The sequence below is a fragment of the Phacochoerus africanus genome, chromosome 2 (assembly GCF_016906955.1).
Source record: "Phacochoerus africanus isolate WHEZ1 chromosome 2, ROS_Pafr_v1, whole genome shotgun sequence".
NCBI classification, from domain to species: domain Eukaryota; kingdom Metazoa; phylum Chordata; class Mammalia; order Artiodactyla; family Suidae; genus Phacochoerus; species Phacochoerus africanus.
In genome coordinates this window covers 82,582,480-82,608,428 of record NC_062545.1, presented here as the reverse complement: position 1 = coordinate 82,608,428, position 25,949 = coordinate 82,582,480, and the positions used below count along the sequence as shown (strand labels likewise).

The 25,949-nt window shown below is 35.8% G+C and overlaps 1 protein-coding gene across 1 annotated transcript in view; it reads right to left on the bottom strand.

Moving 5' to 3' along the window:
- The window catches only part of SNAP91 (synaptosome associated protein 91), a 156,409-nt gene that overhangs the window by 64,188 nt on the left and 66,272 nt on the right, over positions 1-25,949 (bottom strand). Inside the window, exons 8-11 of the mRNA XM_047763139.1 lie at positions 20,444-20,550; positions 15,244-15,285; positions 9,131-9,201; positions 3,641-3,668 (exon numbers count right to left, since the gene is read on the bottom strand). Of these exons, the coding sequence (XP_047619095.1) occupies positions 3,641-3,668; positions 9,131-9,201; positions 15,244-15,285; positions 20,444-20,550 (248 nt within the window). The remainder of the gene's footprint in view (positions 1-3,640; positions 3,669-9,130; positions 9,202-15,243; positions 15,286-20,443; positions 20,551-25,949) is intronic.

The following is a 25,949-nucleotide window of genomic DNA, read 5'->3' as shown; positions in this document are numbered from 1 at the left end:
ATAAATATCAGATGAAAAATAAGTGAGAGATGAAGAAAACAACAGAAAAGATCAACAAAACTGAATGCTGGTTCTTTGAAAAAATTAATAAAAATTGATAAACCCTAAGCGAGACTCATCAAGAAAAAAGGGAGAGGGCTCAAATCCATAAAGTTAGAAATGAAAAAAGAAGCTACAATGGACTTCACGAAATACAAAGGATCATAAGAGGCTACTACAAGTGGCTATATACCAATAAAATGAAAACCTAGTAGAAATGGACAAATTCTTAGAAAAGTACAATCTTCCAAGACTAAACCAGAAAGAAATAGAAAATATGAATGGACCAGTCACAAGCATTGAAATCGAAAATGTAATTAAAAAGCTTCCAAAAAACAGAAGTCTAGGACTGGATGGCTTCATAGGCAAATACTATCAAACATTTAGAGAAGAGTTAATGTATATTTTCTTAGTCTCTTTCAAAATGTTGCAGAGGAAGGTACATTCCCAAACTCATTCTATGAGACCATCATCACCCTTATCCCAAAATAAAAGATCCCAAAAACATTATACCAATATCACTGATGAATATAGATGCAAAAATCCTCAATAAAATGCTACTAGCAAATTGAATCCAACATATTAAAAGGATCATACACCATGATCTAATTGGGGGGAATACAGGATTTTTCTATATCCTCAAATCAATCAGTGTGATACACCACATTAACAAATTGAATAAAAACTATATGGTCATCTCAGTAGATGCAGAAAAAGCTTTTGACAAAATCCAACACCTATTTATGATAAAATACTCCAGAAAGGGGGAACAGTGGGAACCTGCCTCAACATAATAAAAACCACATCAGCTAACATCATTCTCAATGGTGAAAAGCTGAAAGAATTTCTGCTTAGATCAGGAAGAAGAGAAGGATGTCCACTCTTGCCACTTTTATTCAAATAGTTTTGGAATTTCTAGCCATGGCAATCAAAGAAGAAGAAATAAAGGAATTAAAATTGGAAAAGAAGTAAAACTGTTGCTGTTTGCAGATGACATGATTTATACATAAAAAATCCTTCCATATGGTCAAAAAAAAGTGGCAGAAGATCTAAACAGACATTCCTCCAAAGAAGATATACAGATGGCAAAAAACACATGAAAAGATGCTCAACATCATTAATTATTTGAGAAATGTCAATCAAAACTCTGATGAGATATCTCCTTATACCAGTCAGAAAATGGCCATCATCAAAAAAGGCTACAAACAATAAATGCTCCAGAGGGTGAAGAAAGAAAGAAAGAAAACCCTTCCACACTGTTGGTGGGAATGTAAATTGCTACAACCATTATGGAAAATACTATGGAGGCTCCTCAAGAAACTAAAAATAGAGCTACCATGTGATCCAGCAATCTAACTCATGGGCATATATCTGGAGAAAATCATAATTCAAAAAGATACATGCACCCTAATGTTTATAACAGCACTAATTAAAATAGCCAAGACATGGAAGCAACCTAAATGTCTGCTGACAGAGGAATGGATAAAGAAGATGGGGTATATATACATATACAATAGAATATTACTCAGCCATAAAAAAGAATGGACCTAGAGATTATCATACTAAGTGAACTAAGTCAGACAGAGAAAGACAAACTCATACTGGATATCGTTTATATGTGGAATCTAAAAATGGATACAAATGAACTTATTTGCAGAGCAGAAACAGACTCACAGACTTTGAAAACAAACTATGGTTACCAAATGGGAGAGGTGAGAGGAGGGGCGGTTTGGGGGCTTGGGAGTGGCACAGTGTGGAATATAGCATATGGTATAACTGGACAACAGGGAACTACTATATAGCATAGGGAACTCTACCCAATATTCTGTGATAATCGATATGGGAAAAGAATCTGAAAAAGAAGGATATGTGTATATTTATAACTGAATCACTTCATTGTATAGCAGAAATTATCACAACATTGTAAATCAATTATATTTTACTAAAACTTTTTTAAAAAAGAAAAGACTAACAAAAATTAATTTACATGCTATCCACTGTGAACTTTGACATCTCTGAAAGAAATTAGTGGGTTTTTTAAAAAAGCCAACATGTGCAGAGAAGCTTAGGAAGCGATGTCTATTAAACACCCAGGAGAACTTAATGACAGTAGTGAATCTACCAACATAAATGCAGAAATGAAGGTCTTCCAAGGCTCATTAAAAACTGCCTTATAACAATAAGCTCTGAAGAAATGAGAGAGGTAAGGGAACAGAACCAAAATAATCCGGTTATTACCAGCAGAAAAAGTCAAATTTTGATTTGGCCAAAATGTAGAAACAGACCATCCCAAAGGATGCCATAATTTCACCACACTCTACCCAACCATCATACGTTGGCATTTTTCCACAGACGTAATGACTTTAAAATCAGCTTTGTATCAGAAACACCAGGGAGCTTTGATTGTTTGTTTGTTTATGTGATTGTTCAAGCTTCCTGAGGGACTCGTAGGCAGCCAGCCAGATATTGGCACATTTCAGGGTGTCTGGGTACCCTGAGCAGTCATAATGCTATCCTTCACATCTATAATAACAGCAATCTGGCTAAGTGGAAAGAGCATGTTTATTACATTTTTGCCTGAAAAATACAATGGCAAATGTGGACTACTGACCTATAGAAGTAAATACTCTTGTCACTGACAACCCTAATCCTGTCCTTCAAGATGTTAAAGGGAGAGGGGGGTGAAGGAGCTTTGAGTTATTTCAGTAGACTGTCTAAAAGGCATGCTTTTGAGGTTACCCATGGACAAATGGTTTCTCTATCAAAATATGTACAATGTTATATGTCTTATTTATCTCACGGGGCTATGATTCAGAGTACTGGAAGTGCTTTGTAACCAGGAAAATGTTACACTGATACATTTGTTTTCAGCTGTAACATAACTGCATGAAACTATCTCCTACTGAAAAAATTTTAATCCAGATGAGGTTTAAGTAGACAATGTTGTATTACCCCAGTAGACTGAGAAATTAATAGAAAAGAGAATACATAAAAACTTACCTTACCTTTCCTCAAAAAACTAAAAATAAAATTACCATATGATTCAGCAGTTTCACTTCTGGGTCCATACCCCAAAGAACTGCAGACAGGGACTTGAACAGGTATTTGTACACCGTGTTCACAGCATTATTATTTACAATAGCCAAAAGGTATAAATGACCTAAGTGACCATTGATGGATGAACAACATGTAGTATGTACATAGAAAGGAATATTATTCAGACTTAAAAAGAAATTTCTGACATAGGCTACAACATGGATGAACCTTGAAGGTACTATGCTGAGTAAAATAAGCCAGTCACAAAAAGATAGATACTGACTGATTCCATCTATATTTGAGGCACCTAGAGTAGTTAAATTCATTGAGACAGAAGTAGAATGGTAGTTGTCAAGAGCTACAGTGGTGGTGGAGGAGTGGTGGTGGTGGTAGTGGGGGATGGAGAGTTAATGTTTAAAGCATAGAGTTTCAGTTTGGCAAGATTTAAAAGTTCTCCAAGTGGATGCTACCAATGGTTGGCCAACAATGAATGCACTTAATGCCACCAAACTGTACCATCAAAAGTTGTTAAAATGGTCAAAACAAAACCAAAAAATAAACTTACCTTACTTAGTGGAGAGGGAGCACCAGATCTAAAAGGCAACCAAAAAAATTAAACCTGAATATACATGAATACATTTGTAAAAGCATTTAAATTTGATGTTTGATCAAATATTAACTTGTTTACACACAGACTTTTTAAGTAATGGGTAAACTATTTTTAAAAATAATTTTTACTCAATTATGACATCTGCTTCTCATATTTTCCATCCACTTAATTTCTAATACTAAAAATTTTTGAAATAAAAATCTAGCTTCACCATTCTTTGACCTTTACTGCCTATGTCCACCAAAAATAAACTGTTCAAATTGGAATTTTTAAAAATTTTCCAAGACTTGGGAAAAATAATGCTTTATAGAATTAAAAACATACCCTCTGGCTTATTATATTAAAAAAGTTAGAAAACTCATTAAAGTACATTGGGATTCATTTAATCATAACTGTGATGCATAAAAAGAACACTGGAATAAAAAAGATCCCTTACAGGCCCCATGCCTGGAATGTGTCTCAGCTTCTATATGCATACCCCTAGAGTTTCTCTGTCTTTTTTCATGCTGTAATGAAAACTGTCTACAAAAATATTCCCATTATCCCATTAGAATGTGGGAGCTTGTAAAAGAACAGTAACTTCAATGACTGTTTCCAAAGGAGTGAGGGAAAATCAGGAAGGAACACTTTTTTAAAAAGTTAAATTATTATAGATTATTATATATAATTTCTAGCAAAATGCTTCAGAAACAACTGCCTAAACAGCTTAGATTTTACTAACCTGAGTTGGTGGAAGACACATTAATAATAAAACAAAATGAAGAGCAAAATACATAAGAAGCCTATCATCCAGGATCCAATAAGATGGCACGGATGACTTTCTACTTATCAACACAGAACATATCACATGTGGCAGTAGTAAAATAAAATTAGCAGAGATTTAGCAAATGGAGTTTATACCGTATCATGAATTTGTTTTAGTGGATGGAGCAGAAGAAATTTAACCACATTATATGCCAGATTAATACCCCTTATGTTCAACTTCATTTGCAAACACACGCCTGCCATATCCTGTTTAAGTTTAGTTTTTACTTAAAATAGCCATGAAAGCAAGGGCTCACAGAGACTTCTGTTATATAATGAAGATAAGAGCCGAAGAGTAAACTACATTAGGTTACATGTAGTTAGGCTGTTATTGTCAGAGGAACATATCTATGAAGAAAAGGATATGTGTTTGTCTATATTGCTCATCAAGGGTCTACCAAAATAATTTGGAATCAGTATTTTCTGTATCTCAGAAACCTGAAGCCTAAAAGTCTAGTACTAAGGTTGAAAATTCCCTAATGAGTTTTTGGTTAATAATTTCTCCGCTCCTACCATTCTCCCCCTCTATCTATGTGGAAAAGGAGGTTAAGACCAAATAAAAATCCAAGAAAGTAATAGCCTTAACTCTGCAAATAAAACATAGAAGCCATCTAACATGGCCACTTTCTAAGAATAAATGAACTGGAATTCATGTGTTTCTTAAGCAATTTTCTTGAGCCAGTTCTTAGTGGTACTGACACAAAGAGAAATATTAATACAAAAAAGATAATTGAGGATGAACAAGAGCTTTTTGAACTATAGTTTCAAACTTATACATAAAAATTCTAACATATTCTATACTCTAAAGTAAAATAAAGATATAGTAAAAATGATAGACTTTCTTTATCTGCTATTAAAGAATACCATGCTCAAACCAAAGTATAAAATACCATAACTGGCACAAGAATCAGTTTGCCAAGCTCTTGCTAATACTAAGTGACACTATAGTTATACCAAGGATTAAGCAAAAAAAAAAAAAAAATCCCTCATTATTTCTCTTCCACTAACATCCCACTTACTGCTCTGTATCTTATTTGTCTGCCTGCTCCACTAAATGCTAAATTCTTTGAAGGAAAGGAACCTACCTCGTTTTATATCAGATAACCATATTAACCAAAATATATTAACCAAACATCTTCAGGATTATTTTATATACAACTAACATGTCAGGATGTGTGGCCTCTGTTTACATGGACCAGCGCCAGGATTTCATTAAAACGGTAGAGCCAGAGGTGCTCCCAATTGGGGACATCACTTTACAAAGCATCGTTCATCACTGATTAAAATCTAAGGGCTGTGAGGCTCAGAGAAGTAAATATCTTGCCAAAGTCCCAGCATTTTTTAATAGTAGATTTCTGGCCCCAGTCTAAGTCTGTCTGATCCCAGAGCCTGTGCACGTTTCATGCTCCAATCTGTTCTACTGGAAACATGGGGTGGGGGTAGCACATCGGTTCCTCTCTGACACAACACACAAATTGCTTCTTTATACCTGTACCTCAGTGGATTTTCTACCCTACCATTGGCTCTCTATAAAAGATAATGCTACGATCTTTTATACATACATAATGACATTAATTAAAGACCTACATTTATTTTAATAACTTCAGCTAGAGACCCCAGTAAAACTGTGTTGGGAAAAATAAAGCATAGATGTAATTTTAGAAGAGAATGAACGACCCATAGTAATCTACCCTCAATTCTATCAAATGTTACGGACAAATCCATGGGTTTTTATGATGAACACAGAAAATGCCAAGGTTAATTTCCAACATGTAAGTAAGCTATCAAAAGAGGAAATTATATTTCTTATTCACAACATTGATCCCTACACAGTTTTGGTCATAAATATTAGCCAGAAAAACAAACCAAACACAGAGGTGAAAAACCTATCTACATCTTCCAGATAATTTTAATTGCAATAAACTTATCTTGAGTCCTCTGTACTGTCAACACTTACTAAACCCACATATAAAATCAATTTCTCTCTTTTGATCTGTGGAATTGTAGAAACAGACAATATACAAAAGTATATCATACAGTATTGCATTACATTTCAAAACTGAGTATCAGTAGATATAAAGCCTACAATATAAAAACGCCTACAATTTTTTTTTAGTAGACATTTGAAAATGTCTTCATTTTATGCATTTACTTGACTTAGAGGTTAGGGTAGTTTTGCACTGTTACTAGAAGACAAAGAAAACAATAAACCATTTTAAGTGATTCCTTTTCTTTACAACATTGTCTTTAGGCACTTCTGGATGAGCCATAGGGATATCTTTTGTTTACTAAACAAATGAAAAAGTCTTTGATTTTTAAAATCTAAGAAGAAAAATATGTGTATAAACCTAGGAGAGATTGTTAGTCTTCATTTAAGAAGACTAAAATAAAGTAAAACCATTTATGCTGGTCACCTTGGGAGACAAATCCTTAAAAAGCATAATGAAAAAACACAGGTGTGTGAAATGGACAGAAATCAATTCCAAATGTTCGAAATATCAAATGTGGGATCTTAAAGAGTGTTTTTTGCATTTTTAGTAATAAGCAAATGCAAAAAAGTCACTCAGTATAGTACTCACCCTTCACTTTAAGTTCCCAGGTAAGCACAAACATACAAAGAAGAAAATAGTTAACTATTATAGTTCATTTATTTAAAAAATAGGGACTAAACAAAAGACAAGTTCATATGTGGTCTCAGCCAATTCAGAAAAGAAATCTGATGAGCATACAATGATTCCAAAGGAGAGAGGAAAGTTATGCTCAGCAAAAGGTAATTCAAAACAGAAAATCATGTTTTTACTTCAATACTCTTAGAAATATACTAAGTATCCATAGCTAAATAGACCAAAAATAGTTTGTAGCAGCCACAAGGGGGGGGATTTAGATTTGAAGTTAGGGTTAATGACATGTGCTAGAGAAGGCAGCTTCTCGCATGACTACAGCCCTGGTAGATTTAAGGGGGGAAAGGGTGGGCAGGGGAGGCAGTGGGGGTGGGGTGGGGTGGTGGGGTGTGGAGGAGGTGGGGTAGGGTGGGAACCTGAGAAGGTAAGAAGGCAGAGAAATCCTCATTGCCCAAGGGAGAGGCTCTAACTTTGGGGATAAGCGTATTTCCTTAGTTAAAAGGACCCTTCTGCCACAAGAGCAGGGACATTTCTCAGGCTTCCTGCCTCCTTCGGCTTAAATCCTGGGCAATTCATTTGGCTTCCCTGACACCCTAATATGGGGTTGAGGGGGACAGCAATTACTGGAAATGAGCACCTTCTTTTGTGACTTAATATACTCTGTCTCTTCAGTTGACATCCATCTGCCCACAAAAGTCTGATTGTCCATGTCCACTCTGAAGCAGGGACAGTCCTTGGGCTATGGTACAGCACTGACAGAGCCCCTGAGAGGTCTTGCCATCCTTCATACTAAATAGCTTGGCCATCACTGCCTGAGAGAGTCCTACACAGCTGTTTATAACCGAAAATTTAAGACGTGTGATAATTATTACACTAAGTTGGAAAAGATGACAGAAATAATCCTTATATAATGAAACAACAAGCAAAAAAGTGACATCAAGACACGAGTCTAGATTCTGGGAGAATGCTCAGAGGTGAAAAAGCATCCTAATAGCTGTATCACAGGTAATGTCCACCATCAATCTACAGCCCTGCAATGAGCAGTTCACAGGTTGTCTCTGCTCATCTCTTCTGTCAATCTAAACAGAATCAACATAAAGCTGGGATCACGACCACCAATAACAAAAAGATTTCAAGCTGACTTTGTAGAGAGGGCTACATTGTTTTTAGGCAGAGATAATGAAATAGAAAATACTCTCAGACTTTAATAATCAGAAAGTCCACTTAAACCACATGTGAGTAGGTGGGTGGGGAATCAGTGTGTACATGATTAAGGAAGGCTTCTAGGATGTGTAAAAAGTCAGAGACAAGGAGGGCAGGCATCCAAGATGAGCAGGATTAGAGTTGGAGCAAGGCATAAAGACTGGAAAGCACTGGGTCTTATGAACAGACAAGTGTGACACCGGCTGGAGAGAAGAACAAACATGGAAACTGGCAATGAGAAAAAATGGTCAAAAAGCTAAGTGTCCAAACACAAAGGTTGAGAATATACTAAAATGACACTTATTGCTGCTTGATTGCCCCTCTGTCTATAATAAGATCTCTGAGCACAATGTCAGCAGGATGCTATGCTGAAGGGTCCAGGTGGGGAAAGCCTGGAGTCCAGAAAACAATACCTGAAGGCTTTGCTTTTTCACAGTGGGGCTGGTAAACATAACACAGTGTTCAAGGCTGCTTGTGAAATTATGTTTGTTTTTGCTCATACTCAATGATGATAGCCTCAGTTTTCAGACAAAAACAACTCTTTTTCTGAGTATTGTGAATCCGTTCAGAGAGCAAATAAATACATCAGCAAATTCAGTCAACACAGGTACAACTTAGTAATGTGCTGCATTAGCCTGCAGACAGATTTACCTAAACATAAGGGTCACACTCATTAGTAAATGGGAAAGATGGAGGCTTTGAGGGAACTCAGAAAGGTTACAATAAAGCAAACCCTAAAATTGGGGTACCATGGCAAAACTCATTTTGTAAAGAATGTCTAGTATTTTTCATTTTAGAATATACAACTCATGCATACTTGTTTCCAGGTTTCTTTCCTTCTAATGTATTTAGATGCTGTTCAAGGGTCTCCATAAGACTGCTGGGAGCCTACAATAAGAAAGTAAAAAATAAATGTCTGCATTGTTCTCTTTCAAAATAAATACACTGGAACATCACTGTAACTTTGTAGAGTGGAGGTCTGTGTACCCCAATCCATATGGGAGATAATTTCATCCCAGGTTCTTTTGATATTTCAAGTACTTAAACTCTACAGAATATCAGACAGGCCCATCTCACATATACTTAACTTCACTGTGTCACAGGGTTACAGTGTGGTTTCAGTGTAGAAATTACATTGGATAGACTTTTTCTAAGATATTAACTTAAATGTAGTAAACTCTATCAAATCAAGTGTACCATATGCTTCCATAAGACCACAGTGAAAAAAAAGAAGGTATCTGTATCCAAGTCAGAAGCATAAGTGCCCAAATACAAACTTATAGAAATAGGAAAATACAGTAAAATCTCTGTATTCACATTTGACTTAAATATTAGGAAAAATATTAAATATTAGGAAACTTACTCACATTTGACTAAAATACTAGGAAAAATTACTACTTTGTTAAAAAAGGGAGGGTATATGAGAGTTGTGGAGAAAAACACAACTTTAATAGTCAATCATAATTAAGACTTTCATGCTATCAAGCTACTTTATATATATAATGAAGTAACTTTATCAAATATTAGTGTTATAATAAGACTACTGTGTATTGGCAAATTTAATATATTTCAACTTTTGTTAAGAAGTACCTGAATGTATGTTTTTATAATAATACTTTAAGTAATATAAAGTGATGGCATTTTACTGTATATTAGAAGGAGAAATAATAGGTTCATATAAATATTCCACTTCATCTATTTCTCAAGCATTAGAAATTTAATTTCACCTTTCTCAAATAATCTTAACCCAAATTAGACCTCAACAGCAGCATAGGCATTCAAAGACTAGCATTACATTTATAGGTAAGTTCAATTATGACAACCGTTCTTTAAATTAATATAAAATTAGTTTTGAAGGGTTTTAGAAATATGCTAACTGCCAAAATAGCTCACAGAATTCAAGGAAATTCATGTAACTGTGCATTTTACATTACACCTATGAAAAACGAAAATAAAATTCTTATTAAAAATTTTTAATTCCAAAGTTCAGGATATTTAATGTTCATTTTATCTCACTAACAGATTTATAAACTGTCTTCATAATATTGTGATTATGTAATTATATGATTATAAGTGTAAATTTCTAAGCCAAACATAAATGTACAAATATAAATAAATGAACAAAAATATTAACTTGACCAAAACGATGAAGGTAGGGTAGAAAGGCATAGCCCTATGAGGATTATACAAAAAGTCAATGGCTATAGAGTAGATAAAAAAATTGGTGGATATGATAAATTTTGAAAATTATAAAAACTAGAATTTTTAAATATAGCTCAGGTAAAAATGGACTTAGGAACTTTCAATAAACTACAATTTGTGAAATACTTCCAAGTTTGAAAAAAAAATAATTTTTAAGAGATAAAGGAAATTTTGCTTTATAGAAAAATTATAAACTATAAAAATGTGCTCATTTAATAAACAGAATGTATATTGTAACCTTAAAAGGAAGAAAACAGAAGTGGATTCACAATTTTTAGATGAACTGACAACTGACAACTTCAAAAATGTTATACTAATTGTTATAATAATAATCATGATAATTGCCATAACAATGGAATCTAGGAGGCCTGGGCATAGAGCTTTCCATTTTTTGAAATTCCATTATTTTCATTGGGATCACAGTAAGGGAAGAATATATCAAGCCATAGAACCTCTCTCCAGGTTGAGGACGTAGGTCCTCTGAATACTAAATGCAATGTAAAATGTGATTCTTTGCCAAATCTGTTTTAAAAATGCTATTTATAATCACAGAATAGAGAACAATATGTGATAACAAAAAAGTAGTATTTTTTCTATATAGTTTCTTAATTATCTAGAAACAAAATCCCCCAAACGAGAATGACAGTTCACAATGCCATCCTTTTTGTAAAGTTTCTTAGTAATTTAAGAGGAAAAAAATTAAAGTATCAGTCATAAAAACATCGCAGTAGTCAAAAGAAATCTGACCAAGAATAGACTACAAAACTTACTTTGCTTTAAGAGGATTTATTATACAATGCATTGCACATAAATTTAGTTGGAGAATTTTATCTTAGAGGTTTACAAATGCTTCATCATTTATGTCTCTCATAAGGACATGTAAAATCTAAAAGAAATGAGCCCCTAAAATGTTTTCAGAGGGGAAAACAATCTACTTTCATAGCAAAATTTGAGAGTGTAGGGAATACTGGCTGCCTTCTCAACCGTATCTATAGCACTGAGCACATCCTGGCAGGCCATGGACAAAGAATGACAACTGTCTCAAGTTTTCAAGGGGCAAAACTTTGAGAATGCCTCTGCTGTTGTAAAAGGAACTTTAGTATCATTAGCGGTATCTTTAATTGTTTATTTGAAATAATGCTGAAGTCAATTAGATGGAAAATACCAACCCAAAGGACAAGAGGCAGCCTGTGAAAGCTAATCAATAACAATCATAAATCATGGTTACCAATTCATCAGCAGTACAGTCTTTAAGAGGAGACTTTTCTTTACCAGTGGTTTTCAGATCAACCAGAATTCCTGACATCAAAACCTAAGATGTTTTTCATAAATGGAGATATATTAAATTTAGAAGGTGCAGGTGCACACACGCACACATGCACACACATGCACACACACACACACCAGGCAGGAAATCGATTTTGAGAAATCCTTTCCTTGGAACAAATTCATAGCTAATTGTGAGTACAGGAACAAAAAGGAAGCCTCCATCTACAATTCAGATGCTTTAGATTCTAAAGCATCATTAAAACCAAATGGGGAAAAAAAGCAACCAAAAGATCATTTGAGTTTTTGATCATGAGATCTAAGAAAGAGCTGGGAAGAAACATTTCAGTTCTGATACCATATTTACTTCTTACCCAATATAGTACTTTTAAATGTTTACAAAAATTTTTCATTGATATTTGTAAGTCATTTAAAATGCTTTAACGATGCTATTATATGCACAACTTAAAAAGGGCTACAGATGATTGCACTGGTATTTATGGTGCATTTTCTAACCTAAAAGATAGCCATTCAATTCCTCTCTTTCATCTTGCTGCAAGAGGAATTTTAATTCTTTTTTCAGTTAGCCCTCCTGGTCCCCATCTCCACTTTGATCCTCTTCCTTGTTGGCTATTTTTGCTCCTTACCAAGGCTAGATTTAGTGGCCATGGTGGCCAAAGAGAAGAGTGGCAGAGGGCAGAACGTAATCTCAGAGATCTTAAACTGAATCTGCACAACTTGGCATTTCTGACCTGATGCCAGATTAGTCCTGGTCTAACACTATCTGAAGGATTAACTATAGAACAGCTCACATTTCAGTTTGGATCTGACTGTATTGCCACAGTGGGGCTAAATTGCCAGCTCAGAGATAAGCCTCCATTAGACCTGTGGACTCAGTTCTAAACAAAAATTAGGGAGTGTGTTTAGCTCAGGTGCTCATGATCCCAATAGAACTCACAGTTAGGTTACTTAATTAAGAAATTTAGAAGCACACAATACTCTTGAACTGAGATTTAAATATACACTGGAGAAATGAACTAGAGGATTTTTTTGTGGGAGGTAATTTCAAAATAAATGTTAATATTAACATTTATGTGGCTCTTAAGGTCCTAACAAAAGCAGAGGATAGAGTGTTAGCAGTATCTAACAAATATCTACAATAGGATAGCTTTCTACTAGACCCAGGGCTAGATTTAACATATTTAAGGATGAGTCTCTGTTTCCTAAATTATGATAACATGGAGCATACATTGTTAAATAAAACATTATGTCTCTGAACTTCAGAGAAGGTTATATAAATTATAATGGCTATTACAGTCATTAAAAAATTAAATCTAAGTATGTAGATCCTCTTTTAAATGATATACTATAATTTTCTAATTTTATTTTATTTTTTCTTTTTGGGCTATACCAATGACATATGGAAGTTCCTGGGCCAGGGAATGACTCCTAGCTGAAGCTGTGACCTACACCGCAGCTGCAGCAACACTGGATTCTTAACCCACTGCACTGGGCTGGGGATTGAATCAGCACCTACACAGAAATAAGCCAGATCATTAATCCACTAAGCCACAGTGGGAACTCCTGTAATTTTCTAATTTTAAGAACAAAAAGTATTTAAGTATTCTTTTAAACCTTTCCTTGTCTCCCTTCATATTCTGCCTAAACTGAGATAAATGAGAACTATTTTTTTCTTAGCTCTCAGCCTAACAATACACTGAGTTTTATTTATTTATTTATTATTTTTTTCTTTTTAGGGCTGCACCCGTGGCATATGGAGGTACCCAGGGTAGGGGTCAAATCAGAGCTACAGCTGCCAGCCTACACCACAGCCACAGCAACACAGAATTCATGCTGCGTCTGTGACCTATACCACAGCTCACAGCCACACCGTATCCTTAACCCACTGAGCGAGGCCAGGGATGGAACCTGCATCCTCATGGATACCAGTCAGATTCGTTTCTGCTGAGCCTTGATGGGAACTCCTGATTTATCATTTCTAAAAGCTATTCACTGAGTCAAATATTTAAATATCCACCTTTGGTAGGTTTACGTGTATTATTTATCTGAGCTATTTTTAAAAACAGCAATGTTAACATTTGTTATGATTCAATAATTTAAAATGAAAGCACACTGATTTTCTTTGCTTTTTCTTACAGTGGTACACAATTCACAAATCTTTATCAAAATCTCTTTAAAGAGATCTTTAATAGCATTTTATGCACAATTTTTAGTCATATCCAAGATGATATTAGTATCTTATTTAGGTATGTACCTGCTCAAAGAACATTATCTCCTCATAACAGCAAAAATATTTTATACCAATAATCTGTCTACTAGAAGGTACTGTCTCTCAACTTTTAAATCAAAAAGTACAATGCCATCATGTTCTGCATTGTTGAGTTTTATTTATGAAGAACCCTTGGTATTCAACGGTTATTTTAATAATGTCAATACAGAGACCATTACTTTGGATTTCTCTAATTTTTAATAAAAATGTAAGATTAACATTATTTAAATATGGAAAAATTTTAAGGGATTTTGATACTATTAAAAGTTGGAATCTTTCAATTATGATAATTTTCTTCACTTAAAATAACTTTTATTTACAAAGACAGAACATTCATATATTTATTAGTGGTATTTAAGACAGCAGTTCTATAGTCTCACCTATCATCTAACTCTAGTGAAAGAAGATATTTGGGACAGAATTTTACTGTAACAGAGTGACACACTGATTAAATAAACAAAATTCCTCCAATTATGAGAAAGGTCATACAATGATTCTGTATATGCAAATGATCTTGATTTTTGAGCAGCGAGACAACGTACCCACTTGACAGACAAAAGGATTGATAAGGAAGCAGTCCTATTGTTTTTGCTTTCTAGATGTCCCCAGAAAAATCACTCATCTACCACTATGTTTCTTTTTTTTTAAGGTTATTGTTTCTTTGTTTGTTTATAGAAATTCCCTCACTTCCTGGGGAGACGAGAATCAGTAGAACGATGACATCAGTGTTCTCATTCTGCCCCTCCCCCACCCCGGGACATGTTAAAAGCTAGAAGCAGAAGCAGGAAGAACAGTTAGAATGTTCTGGTTCTGATCGCAGGCCTGCAAAGAGTCGCTTTTCACGGATAAAGCACTTTTTAAACATTATTCCAGGCTTCCTTCTGATTCAAGTTTAAGAATGGAAAAAAAAAAAAAGAGCTCAATAAGTAAATTCAGTTGCCTTTATAGAAGAAACTATTTTATAAGAGTAGGAAAATATTCATATTAACTCCAGAAATTTATTCAGTAGCTAGAAAAAAAATAAGTTAGAGTGATTTCCAAGAACAAAGGCTGGCCTGCACTCAAAAGGCATTAAATGCTTCTAAGACTCTGCCCTGGGTAAGACCACCGATCGTAAACTATGGAGAAACAATTTCATAAATACTAAGTTTTTCACTCAGAGAATCACTTACCTGTGTGAGGTCAGGAATGTCACCTTTATCAATGCCAACTTGCTGTGGATTAAAAAAAATGTTACTTAGTAGGATTTGAACGATTAATTTCTTTGCATTTATACAAATTAGTTAAAACCACAGCTCAATCCTGGGTGTAAAATTATTATATATGTATATATATGTATGTGTATATATATATATATATATATATATATATATGCTCTTTATGTAGTTTTCCTCTCAATATAAGAGCAATGATTTTGTTAATATAGTTAGATATAACAAGTTCATAGAATTTTGCTAGAACCCCCCAAAAGAACTTAAGTAACTGAAGTGTAAAAGGTTTCCTCCATGGTTAATGACAACTAACAATTTTTTAAAATGCTTACACTACATTTATTTATTTATTTATTTATTTATTTATTTATTTATTTATGCTTTTTAGGGCCACACCTGTGGCATATGGAAGTTCCCAGGCTAGCAGTCGAATCAGAGCTACAGCCACTGGCCTACACCACAATCACAACAATGCAAGATCCAAAGCTCCTGTGCGACCTATATCACAGCTCACAGCAACACTGGATCCTTAACCCACTGAGCAAGGCCAGGGATCAATCCTGCATCCATATGGATCCTAGTCAAGCTTGTTACCGCTGAGCCACAATGGGAACTCTCGCTTAGACTAAATTTAAACTGTGACTTACATGCAGTCAATCCTCTGGACAGGGAATGTTCATTTAATTTTAATAACTTGTTCAGGGTATAGTTTCCACCCTTCCTCATACATTTTGTTAGCTTCCTATGTATCCTTCCAGAGTTTATGTATAATACAAGGAAATATGATATATAAATACATATTTATTTTCCACATTATTATACAATAAGAGTGTATTATATAACTGGGATTATACTTTTAATTTAATAATATATCTTTGGGCTATATCTATACTATACACAGTTTCCTTATTTTTAAAACAACTTCCTTGCCCTAGAATTTATTTAGCAAGTCACCTATTAATGGCATTTAAGTTGCTTCCAATCTATTGCCGTTGCAAGTAATACTGCACACATCATTTTATACCTGTGTGGACACATCTGTAGGATACATTTATAGGAGTGGAATTACTGGATAAAAGCATATGCAAATTTCTAATTTTTGTAGCTTGGGGAAGGCGAGGGGGCAGAAAAAGAAAGTTAACAAGAGCAAAATATGGGACTATATTAATAAAGGTGAATCAGTGAAGAGAGTTTATAGGTGTTCACTACACAACCCTATCAACTCTTTTGTAGGCCTAAAAATTATTCAAAATAAAAAGTTGGGGAAAAATACAAATCATAAATTCAATTATCTCATTCAATATTAATGATGAACCTCAAAGAAACAAAGCGAGTTAAACTGAGACTCTCTGAGAAAGAAGTGCTTCGGTTACGCTGACCTAAATGTAGAGATAAATACAGAAAGAGCCAGTGTTGGGCTCTTGTGAAGACAATAAGGCAAACTGGAGAGTAGAAAATCCACTTGTGTGTCATCTGCTGAGCTAACTTCTTTTCTTTGCCTTTGCAATATCTAAAGCAGAGTTTCTTAGCCCTGGCACTACTGACATTTCTGGATGATAATTCTTTGTCAGGGGCTATCTTGTGCCCTGTAGGATGCCAGCAGCATCCTTAGTCTCTACCCACTGGGTGCTAGTGGCCCTCTCCCTCCTCCAGTGTGACAACCAGAAATATCTCCAGATGATGTCCCTTAGAGAGGAAGGGGGAGCAAAGTCGCCCACCTTTAAGAGCCACTAGAACTCTAGCCCTCGTCCTTCTGTATGAACTCAGGCTGGAGATTCCTTCCAGAAATACAGCTGTCATCTGCTGATGACTGAACCCTGACTTTTCGGGAAGTCATTGCTATTTCCCTAAACTTATCTATATCATTTCAAATTACAGAAACTTAAGGCAACTTCATTCTGTTTATTTTCATATTTGAGTACTTCTTGAGAAGATCCATTAAAAATTCATATGAATGAAGTAAGCGTTCATGAAATTAAAGCATTATGGATCCCTAATATTGGAATCACTTTAGTAAAAGGCGCTGTGTGTTCCTACTAAGTGGGTAATTCTGTTAAAGATGCAACTTAGGAGTTCTTCCTTTACCTTGCTGTTTTTTTTCTGCCCTGAACTTCTGAGCCAAAATGAAGTTGGAGGATGGAGCTAAAAAAGTGTGATTGTATTTCAGAAATCTCATCACTTTCTGTCTGCAAGTATTCTGGGAGCCGTAACTCCTATGAGTTGGAGTTAGTATTTACCTTGGAATAGCAAACTAAGAATAACTTAGTTCTATGAAAGGGAAGTGAGCTCATCAGGAATGCCTATCATCTGTAAAATAACCATTTTATGAAGTTTCAGTTGTCTGCTTTAGGATACTTCAGTATTTAAAATCACAACATGCAAAGGTTTCTGCATCACAAGCAATTCCTCTGCAAAATTTGACTATTTCTGTAGAAATTACTCAGCTACTCTATATTTCTTTTTTCTTTTTTTATTGTTATTTCCCCAATACAATTTTTTTTTCTACTGTACAGCATGGTGACCCAGTTACACATACATCTATACATTCTTTTTTCTCACATTATCATGCTCCATCATAAGTGACTAGACATAGTTCTCAGTGCTATGCAGCAGGATCTCATTGCTAATCTATTTCAAAAGCAACAGTGTGCATCTATTAACCCCAAGCTCCCAATCCATCCCACTCCCTCTGTCCCCCTTGGCAACCACAAGTCTATTCTCCAAGTCCATGAGTTTCTTTTCTGTGGAAAGTTTCACTTGTGTCATAGATTAGATTCCAGATATAAGTGATATCATATGGTATTTGTCTTTCTCTTTCTGACTGACTTCACTCAGTATGAAAGTCTCTAGTTTAATATGATGGACAACTTAATGTTAACATTTGTCAAATAGCCTATCATATTTTTATTTTAATTTATTTATTTTTTGCTTTTTAGGGCCACACCCACGGCACATGGAGGTTCCCAGTCTGGGAGTCCAATCAGCTATAGCTACCGGCCTACGGCACAGCCACAGCAACATAAGATCTGAACTGCATCTGTGACCTACACCACAGCTCATGGCAACACTGGATCCTTAACCCACGGAGTGAGGCCAGGGATTGAACCCACAACCTCCGTGGTTCCTAGTCAGATTCATTTCCGCTGCACTACGACAGGAATTCAGCCTATTGTATTTTAAAAATGATACTCTACACATTCTTCAGGCAAATGGTACTAGCTACAGGGAAGCTACTGGCTGTGAGTCCATACCATATACACCACATAAGTATTGTGTGGTAGAAAGAGAAGCTTTGTACCTTTGTTGAAAAATTCCTGTATTTACTAACCATAACCAAACTACTCAAAACTCATCTTCAAATAGTTAAGGTGAAAATTATGAACAATGCAAGTTTTTGGCCATGCCCACAGCATGCAGAAGTTCCTGGGTCAGGGACTGAACCCAAACCACAATAGTGACCTGAGCCACAGCAGTGACAATGCTAGATCCTTAACCTGCTAGGCCACCAGAGAACTCCAACAGTGCATTTCAATGTGAAAGAAAATACAAATGGGTATGGTTGGTCCATTGTGATGAATGTTTATTCTATTTTAAAAAATTTTATAAATTAGTATCCTCCAATATGTCTTAGCCATGATGAAATAAAAGTAAAATATTGCATTATTGAAAGAAAGTTTCTCAAAATGCCATCTGGTTTCTGTATACCCTCTTCTTGATGGCCGGAAATTGGCTTGTGATAACACAAGGTTATCAAGAGACACAAAGTAAAATTTTACGTGTAAGAACAGAAGGAGCTGATAAATCAGCACTCTTTTTCTCACAGAGACCCTGAGCCCACCCTTATTGTGCTGATTAGAGAAATATATACCCTAAACTGTAACATGTCTATACCTTACTTTTCTGATACATATTTTTTTGATAGGTTTCCTTACTTTTCTGACGGGAAGCATGTGCCCAAGGAATTAAACATTGAAAGAAGATTCTGCACTGGGTACTTAGGTATAATTGCTTTTTTTTTTTCACAGAGAGAAAGTAGGAAAATTTCACTAGATTATTCTGATAATTATGGTTGAGCTATGGGAAAACCATATCAAATACAAAAAAACCCCACAAAACTTGTGTAGCAGCAAAAGTTGCAAGCAATTCTGCCCTGTCTTTGAAGACCTCCAACATCAATAAACCCATGGAAATACACAGGAACGTGCTTCAATGTACCTGTAATTTACATAAGCTAATCTTTACCTTTTGTTTCCCATATTATATAATTAAAAAAATTCTGATCGAAAACTGTATGGATCTAAGCTTAGGAGATGGCATTTTGCAATATTAGTTTGGTCTCGAAATTTGAATGTGACTCCTGTGAATAAACGAACTTTGAAAAACAATGCATGGACTAGAATGCTTCCGAAATTCTGTGTATAAAATGTTTATTTTTGTGCTATATTCTCAAAATGGCAAAAACAGCAAAGACATGGCATGAACATTTCAAAAACACAGCATTTTATGCTGTGCTGATGCGCTTCAGAATCCCACTCACAAAGCACCTCAGTCAGCCCTAGCAATCAGTGAGTTGATATGTTAAGATAAGAACCCATTTGTCATCCTGACAGAGGACTCTAGTAAAATGTCATAATTTCCATTATGTGTGAACTCATCATTGGGTTTCATAAGAGAATGCACCATTTTACAGACAACCTCAGGAACAACAACTGTATGGTTACACAGTTACTGTGATTAAGTACAGAGACATCTTTAAGAGGCAGTTTATAAACTTTATACAGCCAATTACACTGTTTTATTTTTTCCTTGTGTTTAAATCATTGACAGAGTAAGAAGGGTCAGACTTTATGGTTTGTCATTTACACAATAAGAACAATGGGAGGACTTCTCTAAGGGCTTTGTTCTAGGGTTCAAAGGAAACACTTTCTTACCATCAAAGACAGATATTAGGTGAAATGGAGGAACAAACCACCTTGAAAAGCTGTATGGGAGCTTCTCTGGGACTTTGTACATGGAATGATCCTTTGATTAAAAAGCTGGATGAGATGACTTCTAAGGTCACTTCCATCCCTAACACGCTGTGACTGTGTGGCAGAATGAATGTTCTGCCATGTTATAAACTCTACTGTCTACACCAGATATGTGAGTTAATATCACTTACCTCTGCAACTTTGAGAAATTCAGACACGCGTGTCATTCTAGTTAGAAATCGTTTGTAAATTTCTAGAGCATCTTTACATTGTCCTTTCTTCATTTCAAAAAACTTTTCTAGAAGAGATAGATAAGCATTTTGAAAAAAGTATTACATTCAATTTTCTTCTAAGCTTATGTTGATACTATTACTTAAAACTTTAGTGTTTGTCTCCTAGAAGAGAACATAGGCAAAACACTCTCTGACATCAACATCATGAATGTTTTCTCAGGTCAGTCTCCCAAAGCAACAGAAATAAGAGCAAAAATAAACCCATGGGACCTCATCAAACTGAAAAGCTTTTGCACAGCAAAGGAAACCAAAAAGAAAACAAAAAGACAACTTACAGAATGGGACAAAATAGTGTCAAACGAGGCAACAGACAAGGGCTTAATCTCTAGACTACACAAACAACTTATACAACTCAACAGCTAAAAAGCCAACCAACCAATGGAAAAATGGGCAAAAGACCTGAATAGACTGTTCTCCAAGGAAGACATACAGATGGCCAGCAAACACATGAAAAAATGCTCAACATCGCTGATTATAAGAGAAATGCAAATCAAAACTATCATGAGATACCACCTCACACCAGTCAGAATGGCCATCATTAATAAGTCCACAAATAACAAGTGCTGGAGGGGCTGTGGAGAAAAGGGAACCCTCCTACACTGTTGGTGGGAATGTCAACTGGTACAGCCACTATGGAGAACAGTTTGGACATACCTTAGAAATCTATACATAGAACTTCCATAGGACCCCACAATCCCACTCTTGGGCATCTATCCGGACAAAACTACTTAAAGGAGACACATGCACCCGCATGTTCATTGCGGCACTATTCACAATAGCCAGGACATGGAAACAACCCAAATGTCCATCAACAGACGATTGGATTCGGAAGAAGTGGTATATATACACAATGGAATACTACTCAGCCATAAAAAAGAATGACATGGGAGTTCCCGTCGTGGCGCAGTGGTTAACGAATCCGACTAGGAACCATGAGGTTGCGGGTTCGGTCCCTGCCCTTACTCAGTGGGTTAACGATCCGGCGTTGCCGTGAGCTGTGGTGTAGGTTGCAGACGCGGCTCGGATCCTGAGTTGCTGTGGCTCTGGCGTAGGCCGGTGGCTACAGCTCCGAGTGGACCCCTAGCCTGGGAACCTCCATATGCCGCGGGAGCGGCCCAAGAAACAGCAACAACAACAACAACAACAACAAAGACAAAAGACAAAAAAAAAAAAAAAGAATGACATAATGCCATTTGCAGCAACATGGATGGAACTAGAGACTCTCATACTGAGTGAAATGAATCAGAAAGACAAAGACAAATACCATATGATATCACTGATATCTGGAATCTAATATAGGGGACAAACAATCCTTTGCACAGAAAAGAAAATCATGGACTTTGAAAATAGACTTGTGGCTGCCTGATGGGGGGGGGGGAGGGAGTGGGAGGGATTGGGAGTTTGGGCTTATCAGACACAACTTAGAATAGATTTACCAGGAGATCCTGCTGAGTAGCAATGAGAACTATGTCTAGATACTCATATTGCAACAGAACAAAGGGTGGGGGGAAAAATGTATACATGTAAGGATAACTTGATCCCCTTGCTGTACAGTGGGAAAAAAATAAATTAAAAAAAACTTTAATGTTTGAATCAAAACACTTGACACTAAAATTCATGTGACATGTACAAATATATAAACAAGGAAGCCCAGAGTAATTTAAGCAAGGTATTATCTCCTAAGATGTCTCACATGAAACAACTCAGATAATGAAAACACAACCAAAGGAGAAGAATATGTTAATTGTCATAACAGGTTTTCTCCATGATCCTAGTATTCTGTTCCGAAAAACAGCATCAAATTCTCGCTGACATCTCACAGTTAGGACTGCATTTTACAGTATCCTTATTTTCCTACTAGTTCACAATAAAGCAGTAACCTACATATTATAAAGCAATAATCAATAAACTTCCCTGAATTAAAGAATTCTTTAACTTCTCTATACTCTGTATAAATTGATACTTGCTTTCACTGGCCATAAACTAATTCTTTCAAACATTATAATATGTCTGTTAGTTATAAAACAGTGGCATTTGGGGACCTTCTGGTCTATCCTCATTCTCAACCTCTAGATTTCTAGACAGAAAAACAGATGATCCTTCTGCTGCTCTCCTTCTGCTTCTCAAGACTAGAATTCAGTTATGAATGACAAACTGCAGTATGACATGGTATCTTCTCCATACCCCTTCTGAAGAACAGCAGCACTTTAACAGTGTTTTACCCCGCCAGTCAGTCATTCACTCATTGAGTCAATAATTATTGACATTGAGGATGGAGACACAGTTGGGCAATGTCTACAACTCCTCCCTGGCAACGCTGGACCATAACTGATGGTTCAGTATCTTCATTATTTTATATTTGCACATGGTTAAACATGTGCTATTTTTATCCCCTCTCATACTTGAAAGTCCTGGATTTCATTCAGCATGTAATTTTACTACCTCAGAAGTATTTTTAATTTTCTCAAGAAAGGTTTAATAACATATAATTACACAAAGAACTAATTATCGAGGGTAGCTATTCATTAACTTCTGTTGACAGTCTTTCGGTAATTTTACTTTTAACGTGGACCTCCCCTGAAGGGTATTCAAGGGAAGCAAAGAGATCAAGAAAAGAAACACATACTGTTTTCTGTTCATTCAGCTTTGATAGAGAATGGAGTTTGTTTTTAAATGGCTAAACTTGAGGATACGTTATGCACTCTACCCTGTTGCCTAAGCTAAAGACACAATTATGGTGCTATAAGGGAAAAAAATCTTTTCAGTTTAAACCCTGGAAATTAGGATCAATTCCTGTGAAACCACCCTTTCTTTATTTTTAAACAATCGTCACATAGACAATTTCTTCTAAATGCCTAAATTACTTTTCTTTATGATAATATAAGTGTATTTTCTTTGATTCAGATCTTCAGCCATCACACAAAAAGAGAACTCAAACTGAATAATCTCAATATCCTTTTAGAACCAATGCACCAAAATTTTAAGCAATGTTTTTCTGTCTTATCTGGGTACTTTTTAAATTGTTTGTATTTTTTTCATGGTAATTTAGGATTTAACAACAAAAGAGATTCAATAATGATGGCTTCAGAATATAATCTCATAGTTGTTTCTATAATGGTGGTAATTATACAGAAAAGCAACATGTACTTATAGACCAGAGAAATTAACACTTTTTTTTTATGGCTGCACCCTCAGCATATGGAAGTTCCCAGCCAAGGATCGAATCCAGGTTGCAAGTGCAACCTATGTGGCAGCCTTGGCAACACCAGGTCCTTAACCCAACATGCCACAGGAGAAACTCCCAGAGAAATGAACATTTTTAACAGAGGGTATGGGTCACCCAGAAATGAGTCTCTTTTTTTCATACCAAAGATAACATAGGTTGATTTTCAGTATTTGAAATGATCAAATATTGATATTTGTAATAAGAATCTTTATAAAATGTTGATAAACTCTCTTGTCATATTGGTAATGACTTTCACAGAATAACTGTCCTAGGAAAAGAACCAGAATAAAAGGTATCTCATCCTTGTAAAACAAACTTGAGACTTTGCACATGGGCCATTTTTCATGACCCTGAGTTAGTATGGAAAGCATGTGCTTATTCACATGTCAGAGTTTCATTATACTGATAAAATGTCTATGAACATTTGTACCACTAATGATTCCAAAATTAGATGTAGCAAATTGGTCATGAAGTCCTTCACTGAAACTCACCATATTATATTTATACAGTTAATTACCAGCACTAGTGAGTAAACAGAAAAAAAAAAACAGACTTGTCTCAAAACACGTGGGATACTAACCGTACCTATGTTCTATGACGTTCCTTTTACAAGAGCAATTTGACACAGGTTAAATGAAGGGCACTCAAAACCAGAGTGTTGTAAGGCAAGAATATATAGCTATCACTTTTGAAAAGTCAGGTCTCTAATATGAACAGGTACAACTCTTCTTTTCTGCTCCTAGTCTTAGCCAAGAGACTATCTTTTTCAAAGTAAGTGAGATAAAAATATATAGTGAATGGATGAAAATGCATCCTTAGTACAATATATCTATAAAGTCAACATAAAGAGAAAGTAAAGCAGGACAATATTTAAGGAGCTGATCAAAACAATGAGAGGAGAATCACATGATGTGACATATAATTGCTAAATCAATTGTAAAGGCATTAAGTCTGACGTTCTTGAAGCAAAAGAGGAACTGAATCAAGGATGCACTGGGGGAACAGGAGGAGAAAGAATAAACAGAACTTCATCATTTGTCACGTGCAGGGGTTTTAGTAAATGGGCAACTCAAAGATAACTGAAGTTTCTGATTTAAAAGACTAGCTCTATATAAACAGAAACAAAGAGATCAGGCAGAGCACATTCAAGAGTTCCACTTCAGAGATGGAGTTTCTGAAGGAGTTTTAGGTGAAAATAGAATATCTAAGTGTAAGTGTCTATAAGTAAGAAGACGTGCAAAACTGAAGCTCAGGAGGGAGGGAAGGACTGTAGGCATGAGACTCAGTGTAATGGAGGTAGGTTCTCCCATGAAGAATATACAGAGAAAGCAGAGGAGTAGACGGCTTGAAGCGAACCTTAGTGAAAGCTCACATTTATGAGCTGTAAGGAAGAATAAAAGCAACCAGCAAGATCCATCTTACTTGGCTTGCCAACCGCCCCCACCCCCCAACCTAAAATCAAGCTTATGTGGTTTTGAACCACATACCATGGGCAAGAATCTTTCCCCACCAATGGCAAAGCCTCCAAGGGCAACTGCATTTGATGCTGGTGACCGGCTCACCCAACTCCATCTATCTTTTTCTAGACTTATAGGAGCCAGGGATCTGTATACCAATTTAGTTCTGCATGAAGGTGAGTTGATTACAGGATCTCCAAGCAAGACAGACCACCCTCTTCAGACTGAGAAAGGAAAGTTTTTTCCAGCAAAGAGTAGCTCATTTTGGTTTGAATCTACCCAGATACTTTCCTTTTGTTTTCTTTCTTGTTTTCCTAACTTTCACAAAGGAGACCATGGTGAGGCTGGAAATTTAACTTGTCTATGTATGTTATAATTCAGCACTCACAAGATTAGACTCTCATCCTTAAATGACAACAGCCCTGTGTCAGACCTGAGGGCAATCTAGAAGGTGAACCTGAGGCAGCAGCAGACTTCCTGGATCTATATGGATGTTTCTTATGGAAAGTTATAAGCTGCTTGAAGGGTGAGATCTCTTTCACTGTATCTTACTCTCTACTGTTCAGCTTCCTGGGCTTTGAGGAGCAATGGTCACTGTCACAGCCACTTGATATGACTCCCTACTCTCTGAGAAGGGGCCACACCCCAGCTCCTTAGTGTTGCAGGGCAACCAAGGTGGCAGTGGCAGCTGGTTTCTAGCATCCCTTAAAGTAGTGGGCCT